Source organism: Centropristis striata, chromosome 11 (assembly GCF_030273125.1).
Source record: "Centropristis striata isolate RG_2023a ecotype Rhode Island chromosome 11, C.striata_1.0, whole genome shotgun sequence".
NCBI classification, from domain to species: Eukaryota; Metazoa; Chordata; class Actinopteri; order Perciformes; family Serranidae; genus Centropristis; species Centropristis striata.
Window position 1 is genome coordinate 17,094,406 of NC_081527.1, and position 14,476 is coordinate 17,108,881.

Below are 14,476 nucleotides of genomic sequence, written 5' to 3' on the forward strand. Positions count from 1 at the left end.
GTTTTACTAGTGAGCTCATCGTACCCGCAGTAAGGTCTGTTTGTCTTCACTGTATTCCACCTTGGCAGACGACAGGTTGATGACGGCTCTCTCCACGCTGTCCCTCTCGCTGCGGTACAGGTAGACGTATGGCCTGCGCACCACCACGTAACGCTTCACCCAGCCGCTGGTGTGCGGCTCCAGGAAGTGCAAGTAACCTTTCTTTGACACGATGGGGCTGCACATGTTGAAAGAGAAGACTAAATACTGGACCACTGCCTTGCAATATATCTATTGTATTCCAAAGTGACTCAATATCAGGTACAGTGTGTGTGTGTGTGTGTGTGTGTGTGTGTGTGTGTGTGTGTGTGTTCTGACCTGACACGGATCTCCTGTATGTCAGGAACAAAGGTGCATCCTCTGAGAGCTTTCTTTCTGTCCACTGGACTGTACGGGTCCAGATCCGGTGTGGAAGCTCCTGAACCAGGTTCAGTGTGTCTATACAACATAAACAACATGTTCATAATAAGGCTGAATGATTTGGGAAAATATTTTTTTTAAGTTCAGTTCAGTTAAAATCCACTGCTAAAAAGCCATTCAAATTAAAAATGTACATAATGTTTCCAAAGTCAGTCAATAGTTGTGTGCCATAATTGTGATCTCAATATTGATAATAATGATGATAATAATTTTTAACATAATCAGGCAGCCCCAAGATTAAGCTACCAAGTAGGGTTAAATGTAGTAACAATCAGCTGCATGTTTATCTGCTACAACAAAATAAAATATACATTAATATAATATAATATTATGAAATATACTGCTTACATGTTACTGCATGTGCAATCATAATCCAATGATATGTTATACATAATAATTAAACTCTCTGAGAGGGAATAATCTGCTTGATTTTTGATACTTCAAGTATACTTGAAATATTAATATACATATATATTTTGAATGCATAATTTACAACCCATACCTACTTTTCCCACTTTTTAATTGGCAGAAGCAGAAACAACAATTTTTTATTTATTTTATTTTATTGTTTAGTAAATGTCGGGACATTTCAGAGCAAAAACTATCTACTGTATCATCAAAGAAGGCAGTGCAATCAGAGTAATTTTACAATTAACAGTTGTCACTTGATTATAGCGTATACTAACTTGAATTTATTTACTTTATCTTCTCATGCACAGTGGAGCAAAGTATCTAAAACCCGAGACTGTGACGAGTAACAGTGTGTAGTTACATACCTGATGTCATAGTTCCCTTCGACCAATGAGGGGCAGGTAGATGACGGAGTGAGCGTGCTCAGTCCAGACGAGGAGGAGTCTCTCATTAGCGACGCAGACATCTCAGAAAGCTAAAACACACACACCCAATCACACACACAGAAACGCATTCACAACAAATCGTGCATGGAGAAGCACACACACACACACACACACACACACACACAAAACAAGAGGGACGAACACAGATACAGACAAAACATACCAGCAAACAATTAAGCACAGACAACACAGACATGCATTCAGAGAACATTTCATTCAGAATATTTGTCATTTTCCAGAAATGTACTGATCTCTGAACCACTGTAATCCTCATCTAATCTAAGAGCCCCTTGCTGATTAACATGTTAGAGGACATGCAGGAGTAACATCACGTTAGTGGGAGCCTCGCAGAGTCTAAAGAGGGAGGGGGCAGTTAGGGATAAGGCCGGGAAAAGGAGGAGGGGAAATTACTCGAAGGCATGAAATATAGATGCATGAGTTAAGCAGTAAACCTGAGTCAATATTATTGTGAAAAAAAAATCTTGTTTGATTGTCATATCTGGCTCATCTGAAGAAAGAATTGTTTGTGAATAATATTTAGCCCAGGTCTACTGAGACATGAAAGAAAAGGTTAAGGGGATAGTTTGGATTCTTTTAAGTGAGGTTGTATGAGACACTCATCTATAGTCAGTGTGTTACCTACAGTAGATGGCCGTTATCACACCTCCAGTTTGGAGATCCTCCAGCGATAGCTATATTTAGAATAATTTCACTGCTTTATATCTCTGTCTATCACTTTTTCTGACTGGGAATAAAGCTGTTATCCATACTTACTTCAAAGCCACCAGACAAGGCATAGGCTTTGACAAAAACAGTAATGTTACACAGTGGTTACTGGTCAACCACTGCCTTTATCAGTTAGTTTGTGTTACTGTGTGACCCTTTAAAACACCAAAGTCACACAATAAATCAACCAACCGATCAAGGTAGACCAGCAACTCAAAGTAAAATTCCTGTTTTTGTCAATGGAGTCTGGTTTGAAGACATCATATAAGCGCTTCAGTTCTCCATCAGAATGGGCTTTCTGACACTGAGGTAAAGCAGTGAAAATATTATGTATATGTACTATAGTAATATGTATTTAAATATGTACACTTCTGAAATAGATAGTTTTAGGTGGGCCTTTTTTCAGATGGCTAAAATATGTTTTGCTGCTGCCCCTGTCCACAGCAAGGTTATTATACTTAACGAAAACTAACAAAATAACGAACACTTTTTTAAAATGTATTTTTTAACAATAACTAAGTGAAACTGTATTGTGTGGTTACAAAACTAACTATAGGCATAGGAAAAGGAAATAAAGGCCAAATTTATTGTGTCTTTTTAAACCTTGCATCCAACAAATAGCCCATTACAAAAAACTAACACTAAAAAACAATAAAAAATAAACGAAAACCAAGCATCTAAAAAAGAAAAAAAAAAAAATTAAAACTAGCAAACTCAATCTAAAAACTAATTAAAACCAACTGAATTTGAAAACAAAAATTTAAAACAAATTAAAACTAAAACTAATGAAAAATCCAGAACTATTATAACCTTGGTCCACAGCAGTACATTTCTTAGCTTCTGTGTTGGTTCACCTGTCTGCTTCTCCAAACTTTGGACGGTCCAACCATCTACTGTAGGATATGGATAAATACCTCATACAACCACTTTTTAAAAAAAAATCAGAGTGATATGAAAACAGATTAGCTAAGTAAGAAAGATGTTGAAAAGACAGTCTCTGCTAAAAAAAAAAAAAAAGACAGAATAATGAATGAATAGAATGGAAGATAGTGGGTTAAGTGTGGGGCTTAAATACTGTGTAAAAGGTACAGAGGTAAACGCTAAAGGTTCAGAAGGATTAACGGGCCGGGTTAGAGGGCCTAGGCTGGGGCTCACCTTGCTCTCACTGGCACTGCTGCTCACCTGGCTGTACTCCCTGTTGAAGGTGTGCATCAGCAGACGCAGACACTGGAGAGAAGAAAAAATAGGACGGATGATGTTGAATAAAATCTGTATCTGATCAAAACTATTTAAAAACAGGCAAAAAAAACTGCAGTCACCTTGGCAGCCAGCTCCCTCTGCCTCTGGTTGGGACTGTCAAGGGCAGGGCTGCCGCTGGGACTGTGGCTGAGGACGGGACTCTTTGCAAAATCGCTGATGTCGCTGCTCTTGTAGAGCGCATCCTGTCCCGCCTGCAGAGTCGCCTCCAGCTTCTCCCTCAGCAGCAGGTAGTGCCTGGTCTTCTCCACCTGAAAACACAAGCACATACAGACTTGTTGTGGTCCAGAAAGGCTCAAACGGTGTTTTACTGGGACTGGTGACATTTTAGGCACTGCAGGTTGTCCACAAGGAGATCCAGGAATGCTCGATTTTGTTGAGACTAGATGAATGTACCAGTGATTTGCTTCTTTTGTCTTTGATTCATTTTCAAAGGAAAGATTGCAGCTGTGTCAAATCCCTCCTAAAATATCTACCAAATATAGTTTCTGTATACCAGGATCAGAAATAGCTTGATCCTATTGATCCTCAGAGGAAACTGTAATAGTTGCTCCCATCCTGGAATTTAAATATATATAAACATAGAGAAAATAGAAAAAAAGTACAGTATATAAAAATGTGCATCATACTACAATAAATAACGACAACATATTTAGAAATATAAATAATAAATATGTATACTACAATATAAATAACAGTGTTTATGACAATAATGCTTAAAAGTGGGATCTATGATTAGGTTTGTTAAAATGCAAGAATAGTATAAAGAAATTGTATAAATACGTATATTAGTTATAATGTATGTATGTAAGTACTAAAGCACTATTGATGCAAGAGTAAACTAGAGTATTACACAGTTGAATGTATGTATTTTACATGCATCTCGGTGCAGTGAGTCTTGGACTGAATGTACTCCTGTGATTGCCCAACACGTCCTAGAGTGGGTGGGAGACATTGTCCAAGATGACACATAACTCGGACAGCATCGTTCTTTCTGAAACCGCCCCCAGAAAGTTCAGGTCCACAATGTGACTGGCCTTGCGGATCACTTTGTTAAGTCTGTTGGTGTTCGCAACACTCAACGTGCTTCCCTGGCACACAACAGCAAACAGGAGAGCACTGGTCGTACACTGAATTTGATATATTAGGCCGCAGCTGCAGAATCTTCTATAATTTTACATCTATAGGCACCCGGTATGAATAGATTTTCACAAGGTTGGAGAAATTTAAAGGGGAGCTAATCCTTTTTTTTTCATTAACCTTAACCGCTTATCCGCATTCGGGTCGCAGGGGGCTGGAGCCGATCCCAGCTGACATTGGGCGAGAGGCGGGGTACACCCTGGACAGGTCGCCAGACTATCACAGGGCTGACAGATAGAGACAGACAATCAAACTCTCATTCACACCTACGGGCAATTTAGAGTCACCAATTAAACCTTAGTGCATGTTTTTGGACTGTGGGAGGAAGCCAGAGTACCCGGTGAGAACCCGCGCTGACACGGGGAGAACATGCAAACTCCACACAGAAGAGCCGCAGGTGGGAGGCGAACCGGCGACCCTCTTGTTATTTTTTGTAATAAAGTATTGATACTCAAAAATTACGCATTGATTTTTAATTAATAGTTTACATGCAAAGATTTGTAGCACACAAAATGCACCAAGAGTATTGCTATAATGTTGTATGTACTGTACTGAGACTGTGATGAATGCAAATGCAGATCCCTTTGTTCTAATTGTGAAAATAGCTAACTCTTATGCATAAGTAAAGAGCTAAAAAATAGCAACAGGCACAGCCCCTGCATATCCGAACTCCTTTGTTCAGGTCCACAAACCCTCCCACCCACTACGCTCTTCAAGTGAAAGGCGCCTGGCTCCTCCGCCGCTGAAGGGCTCTACGTCTCAAACAAGACTCTTCTCCTCTGTAGTGCCAAATGTACATCACTTTGGATAAAAGACATTGTAGAATGGCATATGGTGGTGTGTTCTGTATATTATGAAAGTTTTTTCCACTTTAACCACTGTATCATGATACATAAAGTATTGCCAGATTCTTGCCGATTCACAGCTATATTAAAAACCTACCTGAAAGGTGCATTACCTCAAAGCTGTGAAAAGGTTGGTTTTCTCATCAGAAGATGTTTTGTTATACCTGGTTTTCACAGGACAGCGACAATTGGGTGAAACTGAGCTGGAATCCAAATTTTATTCAACTTCGTGAGGCTCAATCAAAATATAATAAACTGTTCTTTTCCAGAAACAATATATTTTATCTCACTAACAAACCTCTTCACCGTACTGACCTCCTGCAGTAAACTGAGTTTCTCCAGCTCCCATTGGTGGTCCAGGATGAGGCTGTCGCTGCGAGGCCTCCACCCAGCCAGGTTCTCCTCTCCTCGGACATACGCCACCGAGGTGTCCAGCACACGCCTGCGACGTCGCTGCATGCCTGAAATAGAAGATGTGAATATTGTAAATCAAAATACAAACCCCAAGGTTTTGTTGGTTATTCTCTTTGATTTCGTCCTCACCTGGACTTCCGTTGTCCGCCACATGGCAGAGGGTGACTTCATAAACTCCAGTGACACGGTTACTGAAAAGGAGAGAGAAATCAATTTTACTGCCAGTTTTATTGTGTTGCATGTTTCTTAGATACAGAGGTTGACAATCACTGTAAGATCCAGGCTGTATGAATTCATAAGTCTGTACCTCTCAGAGGGCCGGAGGCAGCCGGTGCTGAAGAGGTTTCTGATGGAGCGAGACGCCGGCAGCTTCGCGTCACGGGAATAAAACACCATGCAGAAATCTTTGGTGATCACAGTTGGCTGAGTGCAATTCTCCATCTGGTTAAAATAAACAGAACAGCAGCAAATCAGAATCCAGAAAAGCTTAAAATGTTATTAAAATCCGGTTACTGACTGAATGTTTTAGTCCAGCCTACAAAGAAAACAATCTGTAAACTGAATGACTTGGTACCTCTAGATAAGCAGAGAGGGTGATGTAGATCTTCTCCCCATAGGGAGTGACTCTGTTCAGAAGCAGAGAGTTGTGCATGGAGCTGTCCCATGCTGCCTCAAACCGGTAGAAAGTTCTGCGATGTGAAAAGCGAAAATGTAGTCAACTTTCTTAGGAATTTCTAAAGAAGAAAACCTCATGAAACGGCTGTGAGCAAATAGCCATTTTTTGTTATCAGAAGCAATAGTTGATAAAAAGATAAAAATGATTGTCATTTATACCTATGATCAACTCCCAAGGAGACGCTGGTGTTAGCAAAGGATAAAGAGAAACAGGAGTTAGAAACTTTTAACGGCAGCTGTTAAAAGTTTGAACTCAGCAAACCATACTGATCCATGCAAACTGAAAAGAGCATTAAAGCCAAATAACATATTAATTTAAAAGGCACATAGAAGCAATGTTTACAAAAACGTACTAAACACAGAAACTAATATAGGTTTATTATTAAATTCAAAGAGGAAACTTTTGTTGATTATCAAACAGCAAATACACAGAGAAAATAAAAATTCTAAAATGTGTACTTGTCATTGTGTTTGGGCCAGAAGTATCCAGATGACAGGATGTTGAGCGAGAGGATGTTGGGGTCGATGATGGTCTCATCAGCCTCTGGTGTGTTTCTAATACGACCTGAAAGTAAACAAGTCATGATGAGATTAAACCAGAGAGACAAATTTGAGTTTTGGCCAAAGGTGTTATGTAATTGTCCGTATCACTTACCAATAACCAACTCCTTCACTTCTTTCCACTCAATATCGTTTCCTGTTTCATGAGCGATGGTGACTGTGATCCTCCTCTGGATGCCCTGTGGAGTCCAGAGAAGATAAACCAGTTAGTTACTGGAGTTCAGGTGATGAAGACAAAACTGAATTTGGTTTCTGTGTTGTATTTTTCCAGGTTTTTAAACTTTATCACTGCTATTCAAAGATGCTCCCTCCCAGTTGTTCAAATGATTGATACATACATACAAACAAATCTAAGGGGTGACTGACCAGTGTAAACATTTCTTTACAAATTCCTATCTGATATATTTACATTTTTAGCTCACTTTTCTCAGATTTAGCTCATTTTCCTTTCATTTCAGACAAATTTTTGTGACAAAACTGTTAATGCAAATGCTAAATCTTAATGTTTAATGTTAAATCAAAAAGCTTATTTAATTGTGAAAGTAACATCAAAACCAAATTATTTTTATTATTTTAATCTAAAAAAAATAATAATAATTAAAAGAAAGAAATTACCATTAAATCTCAATGTTAAATTTAAATCTAAACATGACATCTTAATATAAATGTAGGATCTAAATCTTAATGTTGACCATTTGCACATTTTAAAAACATTTGGATTTAAATTTAACTCTTAAAAAATATCCTGTGCACTTAAGTTTGCTGCAGCTCAAATAAATATATTCAACTAAATCTTGATGGTACACCATAAAAATATGGAAATCGATTGATATAACGTATGTTATGTATATCATCTAATGAAAGTGAACAATAAATATGTAAATATCAATTGGGGAAGCATGACGGTGTGACATGACGGACCTGATGTAGGAGATAAGTGCCGTGGCAGGGCATCCCACCTCTGTGGTCAACAACAGCTGGGATGTAGCTGTAAAAAGGGAAATAATCAAAACATTAAATATTAATAGTCAAATCTCAAAAACGTTCATTGCTTTATTTTATTCAATCGGAAACACAGACATAAAAAACTCACTCTCCGTTAGCTTCCAGCTCACAGATCTCAAAGAAGACCATGAGGTCGTATTTGGCGTGACACGGCCCTGCGGTGGAGCGGGTCAGCGTGCTGAGCTTTGTGGCCGGCACTGAAGGAATGAAGAGGGAACAGATTAATGTGTGACACCGAGTAAACCAGACTGTACTAGAACCGAAACTGAAGTGTGGAGATCCCATCATGAATAAATAACGTGCTGATTTACTCTCAGGCACATTAAACGTCACTGCTCACCTGGTTTGGATAAGGGCATCACCCTGGGAAACTGCCTCCTGGAAGGTCTCAGAGGACTAAAAACACAAGGAAACAAGCATGAGGAAATTTATCTAAAATTAAGTCATCAGCTGGGAGGAATTAAGTGTCAGTTTCTTTCTTTCTCTCCTGACCTGATCAGGTCTTTGCAGAGCGGAGGGAAAGGCTGTTTCTGATAGTGACCAAACACCTCGAAGACGATGGGCTGAGTCTTGATGTACTCGACGAAGGACTTTGTCACTTCCACTGTGATCTAACAGAAAAGAGAGGGAATACGACTCAAACACGGCCTCAAGATACATGTTTGTAATGAATAAAATCCGTGAACAGATCTGAATGTTTACATTTTGAACGTGGTAGAAGCCAAGCGGAGGCCCTCTGCCCGTGTTCTTCAGCGGCTCGGTGGAGAAAGCTTCGTCGTGGCGATGGATGAAGCTGAAAACAGTGTTAACAACACAATATTAAATTATGTTAAACTGATCTCTCTACATAGTACATACACATACATTTGACTTTCTTCTTTAGCTATTTTAGACCATACCATTCACAACTTATTTATTTATAATAATCAATCAGTGCACTTTTTTAGTTGCATTTAAGTTCAGTTTTAGTTGGTTTTCAGAGCACCTTTAATAGTTTCAGTTTAGTTTCAGTTTTTCAGAAAGTTTTTTTAGATTTCTCAGAAGTATGTAGCTTCATATACAAACAACAAAACATGGTTGTAGCATTGAATTTCTAGAGAGAATTTCTAAGAGTTGATGGAAATTCACGGTGCGTCCCTTTTTCTGTAGTGATAATCCATACTTTCTATAGAAATCATGTGAAATTATTCAATTTGTTACTTAAACTGTTACATATATACATATTTGTACTATATTTCCATATTTCTATTTTATCTCTATTTGTACATATCTCTATTTACTCAATACTTAAGACTTGTTGCTAAATTATCTTTCTTTTATTTAAATACTTACTTATTTCTTATACAGCAGCAATTGTAACAAAAGCAATTTCCCCCTTGGGGATCAATAAAGCATTTTGATTCTAATTTTATAACATTGTTCAAAGTTTGCCACAATCTAAGGTAACACATTAAATAAGTGTAGTTAAAAGTGATGTTACATTGTATATCAGCACTCATGAAATGCCTCTTCAAGTCAAATTACTAGGTCTGAACCAACTGTTTAACCCTTAATAGGGCACTCATTGAAATACTTGCAAATTCCAAATTTCAACCCTAAAGAATATTGGAGGATATTACATACTGCCAGAATGTGTAAAAAAACATACCAAAATAATATTTTGAGAAAAAAGTTTTCGAGATTAAAGTGGCAAATCTATGAGAAAAAAATGCGCAGCTTTCTGAGATTTAAAGTGGTGAATCTGGGAGAAAAAAGTTGCTTTTCCTTTTTTCTAGTAAATCTGCAACTTTTTTCGCGCAGATTTGCCACTTTAAATCTCTTAAATCTGCACCTTTTTATCTTGTGGATTTGACACTTTAAGCTAGTAAATTGGCAACTTTTTTCTAGATATATTACCTGAAGTTACCAAATACAGTTCTTTGCCTGATAAAGGGTTAACATTAGAAGTTATAGATGACTTTCGTGGCTTGAACTCACTTGAACTGGCAGAAGATGTCGGCGTACTCTGCCGAGATGCTGGAGGCCTGCAGGACGGTGACTCTGAAGGTGAAGGTGCTTCCTATCTTCAGGTGAGACAGAGCGGTCTCCGGGGAGAGGTCCAGAGGAAGATCCAGACCCAGACCAGAACTCTTCACTGGGCTGCGAGGAGCCTCCATATCTGCTACATGAAACAAAAAAAGAGACAGAAACGCACACGAGTCTAGTATTTATTTTTTTCACTATATTTTCCTATTAGTTAAATAACTTTTTTGTAGCATTTTTTAGTCATAATTTCATTTTCAATTACTTTTTATTCTATGTTAGATTTAACTTTTTTAGTTGCATTAAAGTTCAGTTTTAGTTGGTTTTCAGAGCACTTTTAATAGTTTCAGTTTTTCAGAAAGTTTTTTTAGATTTCTCAGAAGTATGTAGCTTCATATACAAACAACAAAACATGGTTGTAGCAATGAATTTCTAGAGAGAATTTCTAACAGTTGATGGAAATTCACGCTGCGTCCCTTTTTCTGTAGTGATATATAAAAAAAACTGGAAATGACTAAATACATTTCCATTCATTATAATTTTATGATTTTTTTTAACTGTGCAACATCATTCAGATTAGGTTACATTTTTCTTAAAAAATATAGATTTTTTTTCTTTTCTTTTCTATTTCTGACAATATTTGTCACTGCTTATTTTCCTCTTTTAGTTTACGGTGATGAACTGCCTGTTCCCTGCACTGATGTAACCTCACCTGGACAGGTGTTGTTGTTGACTTCATCGGCAGAGATTCCTATCTCTGCGTTCTGTCCTTCTCCTTCCACTATCCGCAGCTCCTCTTGGGAGGTGTTGGAGTGGGACATACCGCCAGGACACGACTCAGTCTGGAACTGGAAGACAGAATCAGTCTGCAACCCATTTACACCAAACATTAACATTCAAGAACAGAGATCCAGAAAGTCTCCACAGTTGCAATTAAATTATATCTGACTTTTAGTTGTTGTAGAAGACACATTCAGAAAATACCAGTAAAAATCATTAGCCAGTACCTTCTCAAACTGTTTGTCTTCAAAGGAGATCTTGGCAGTGCCTGACTGCCTCACACCAGAGCCGTAATCAGGGGCCTCCTCATCAGCTGAAGGTAAAAAGCAGAGAGACATCATTTTAAACCATAATCTCTAAACCCTTGTGCATCCCTTTAAAAGGTTACTCTGATGTCCTTCATGACAACATTTCTGCATCAAGAAACTGCCAATATTTTCTAAATTCACTAAATTTTACTTAAGTAAAACTTTTTAACCAACTTTACTCCTGATCATAACTACCAAATTCATTTTCTGTATTTTAACCCTTTAAATTCCAGCTTATTTAGATAATGCCACAGTTTTTTTTATAAAAAAAAAAAAAAAAATACAAAAATCGAATTGTTTTCTGGGACGATTTTTTCAGTCTGGAATGTGTCAGTGATTAGCAACAATACTGGTTTTGATGTATTGCATCAAACACTTTGATGCTCCAAAATAGGGATGGGACAATATCAGATTTCATTTTTGATTTTTTGATTATAATCAGGTATTTGCCACAAATCTGGTAGAAAACAGTAAAAACTAAAATTCTGAAGCTCATTGTAACAGATTTCATGATTTTATACTGTAATGGCTATGAGACCAAACATTGTGGGTTTAATCGGTTTTACTTGGGAACTTGATTTTGATTGACTTATTAAAAAAGCTTTTAAAGTTAAACAGTTAAACAATTAAAAATCTCCTTAGTGATTAAAAAAAATGGTTAATACAAAAAAATTATAATTTATGTTTTTGTACCTGAGATTGCCTGCACAGCCACTCTGAGGAAGCCTTTCACCTCTCCTTTCTCACTGACGATGGCCACACGATGTACCAGGGGCACTGGGTACAGCAGGTTACTCAGGTACACAAAAGCCCTGAGGAGAAGGTACGAAGTAATGAGGGGACTTTACATTAACACACGTTTATTGCGCTATAAAAGAACGAGCAGTGGTTTAAATCAATACTGCCTCCGGGAGGGAGGAAGGTGACGTACCTGCCGACCAGGCGGAACCAGGGGAATCGGTCGTAGAAGGGGTCGCCTCCGGTCAGAGCGTGGTCACAGTCCTCTACGGCGCTGCTGGGGAGCTCTGCAGCACGGTCATACATTTCCCTCATCAGGTCCAGCCTCTGCCTGCAGGGGCAGCATGGAAACAAAACAAAACTTATTAGATGCCTACCTGTCAATTGTGTGCAAGCTGAAATAAAAACATGTATTATAGTTTAATAAAGGCACTGTTAAAGAATAGTTGTGGCAACTTTAAAGTGATGTGGAACATACTCTTTTTATTGCATGTAACAATATTCATATTATATATTTTTTTAATCCGCATCAGATGAAAAGTATGTATGGATTGTCATTTATGTCAATATTTAATAAATAAACCTACAAAATAGATAAAAATGCTATGAGTAAATCCTGAAATAAATAAATGATAATTATATAGACAAATACATTCAATAAAAATTAGTTATTATGGTTGAATAAATAAAACGTTTTTTTTATTATAAAAGGAATTGAAGCAGAAAGGCAGTAGGGTAAACTAGCTAATGGATTTAGTTTGAATCTGTGAGATAACCACAGCTTATTAATTTCAATATAGGAAATGGAAATAAAAACATCTTGGAAAATAAATGTAGCACCGGGAAATAAAAGTGGAAAACATCTTTCTTTTTTTTAAATAAAAACCTATTTATTTATTTTTTAACCATACTTACTGATCTAGTTACTTATGTACATATGTATTTGTATATTCAATACATAATATATTCATTTTTTTAATATTGACTAAAATGGTATTTTTTTTTTTTTAGGCATGTGAACTCACAAATTTAAATTTTTTTATGGGTGAATCAACAGACCATGGGTATGTTATCAGCTTTAAGTCCTCTATTCCTTTACCGTTTCTTTTTTGATAAAACACCACAGTACCTGAGTTTCTCCAGAGTCCAGTAATGTGTGGCTCCGTTCTTCTGATCTTGTACTTCAACGGCGACGATTGTTCGGGGGAACGGTCGTCTCTCCCTCTCTTTGGCCACACTGGCGGGCAGCAGGTCGGGAGGCAGCGGAGAGTAGAGAGTGTCCGTCAACAGGACGAACTGGAACTGCACCTGTAGGCCACATGAGACATAAAACATGAGTGACTGCTGGTGATTATCCTCCTGCGTCGTATCTGCAGTATCTAATGATTGATTTCACTATTATCTTACTTTATGCTATATATAAATAAACAACAACATTTTTCTTGTATCAACCCAGTTTGAAACCAGGTAGTACTACAGCTACAGAGCATCAGACAGATGTCTTAGCTTTAATGTTTAATTTAAAAGTAAGAGCTCATTCTTCTGCCTATTTAATGGGTGAGACATAAAGTTTCATTTCAGGGTTAAAAAAAAAATACTTGATCATATGCACCTTTTATTAAACAAATGCTTGGAGAGATCTTACATTCAATATGCAGCACTGTGTAGTACATTGTGATGACTCAGAGGGTTAAATCATTGTATACCGACAGAGACTTAATAATCTGCCGTCTGCCTCTAGTCTGGACTGAAGAGCAAACTCTTCATACACCATCACTGAAATGAAGCCAAAATTGCACTCCGACTTAGAGAAATAGATTTTTTTTTTGGAGCCCGACCAATATTGGATTTTTGAGACCGATGCTGAAAAGATATGGCGGCCAATGAAGTAATTGTTTGAGCTGGAATGAAAATAGACCTTTTTTATGATTACATGATTTTTCACCATACAGCAAAGGTACTCCGAGAGCTATTTTCTTAAACATATAACTTTATTGAATAATATTTAACATTATTATACATTATTAAACATTATACAAACAATGTATTTTATTGTCAGCCAATTCTATTAATGATGAAACTAGGAAAATTAAGAATAAATATCATTATTGTTCAGATTCAGTCAATTGCTGACTATTTGAAAAATAATAATAATCAGTAGCTGACACCATTTCTAATCAAGGCAGGCAACATTTTCTGCATTATATATTAATTAAAAAAGTTTACATAACGGCATATATCGGACAGGATATACACTGATACCAACAGGCCTTTGACAGGTCAATATCGACCGACAATATCTGTCAACCGATTTATCTATAGGGTTTTAACCAAAGCAACAAAATACAGATTTAAGTCTATCTTAAGACAAATAAGTTGTGTTTATTGAAGTAGATTTTAAAGAATCTGTCTCATGTTTACCTTAAACCAAGTTAAAAGCATAAATAATGACACCTCACAGTGCTAAATGAGGACAACGTTTTGCAGTAACAAACATCTCACCTTTTTCTTCAGCTCCACACTGATGGCGTTGGCCTCTTTGAGGAAGATGGCGTTGCCCCAGAGCAGATCCCTGAGAGAGGTGAACTGGTAGAAACGCCACTTCCTAAAACCCCACAGAGCCAACTCGGTCTCACGAGGTGTCCACGGCACTGAAGACACAGGGCAGTGTGAGTACATTCTGACCAAA

General features: G+C 37.5%; 1 protein-coding gene across 6 annotated transcripts in view; it reads right to left on the minus strand.

Moving 5' to 3' along the window:
- kif1ab (kinesin family member 1Ab) overlaps window positions 1–14,476 on the minus strand; it is a 36,619-nt gene that overhangs the window by 7,499 nt on the left and 14,644 nt on the right. For 4 of the 6 annotated variants that reach the window (XM_059345100.1, XM_059345102.1, XM_059345104.1 and 1 more), the window contains 24 exons: window positions 14,290–14,438; window positions 12,917–13,095; window positions 11,981–12,118; window positions 11,743–11,861; window positions 10,969–11,054; window positions 10,674–10,809; window positions 9,917–10,100; window positions 8,642–8,732; window positions 8,432–8,550; window positions 8,280–8,335; window positions 8,028–8,136; window positions 7,856–7,922; window positions 7,029–7,113; window positions 6,833–6,938; window positions 6,533–6,556; window positions 6,273–6,387; window positions 6,006–6,139; window positions 5,828–5,889; window positions 5,600–5,745; window positions 3,362–3,550; window positions 3,198–3,269; window positions 1,236–1,345; window positions 358–477; window positions 25–217 (listed from right to left, as the gene is read on the minus strand). In XM_059345100.1, coding sequence (XP_059201083.1) covers window positions 25–217; window positions 358–477; window positions 1,236–1,345; window positions 3,198–3,269; window positions 3,362–3,550; window positions 5,600–5,745; window positions 5,828–5,889; window positions 6,006–6,139; window positions 6,273–6,387; window positions 6,533–6,556; window positions 6,833–6,938; window positions 7,029–7,113; window positions 7,856–7,922; window positions 8,028–8,136; window positions 8,280–8,335; window positions 8,432–8,550; window positions 8,642–8,732; window positions 9,917–10,100; window positions 10,674–10,809; window positions 10,969–11,054; window positions 11,743–11,861; window positions 11,981–12,118; window positions 12,917–13,095; window positions 14,290–14,438 — 2,789 coding nt within the window. The remainder of the gene's footprint in view (window positions 1–24; window positions 218–357; window positions 478–1,235; window positions 1,346–3,197; window positions 3,270–3,361; window positions 3,551–5,599; window positions 5,746–5,827; window positions 5,890–6,005; window positions 6,140–6,272; window positions 6,388–6,532; window positions 6,557–6,832; window positions 6,939–7,028; window positions 7,114–7,855; window positions 7,923–8,027; window positions 8,137–8,279; window positions 8,336–8,431; window positions 8,551–8,641; window positions 8,733–9,916; window positions 10,101–10,673; window positions 10,810–10,968; window positions 11,055–11,742; window positions 11,862–11,980; window positions 12,119–12,916; window positions 13,096–14,289; window positions 14,439–14,476) is intronic. The other 2 variants (XM_059345105.1, XM_059345103.1) reach the window with 1 other exon arrangement.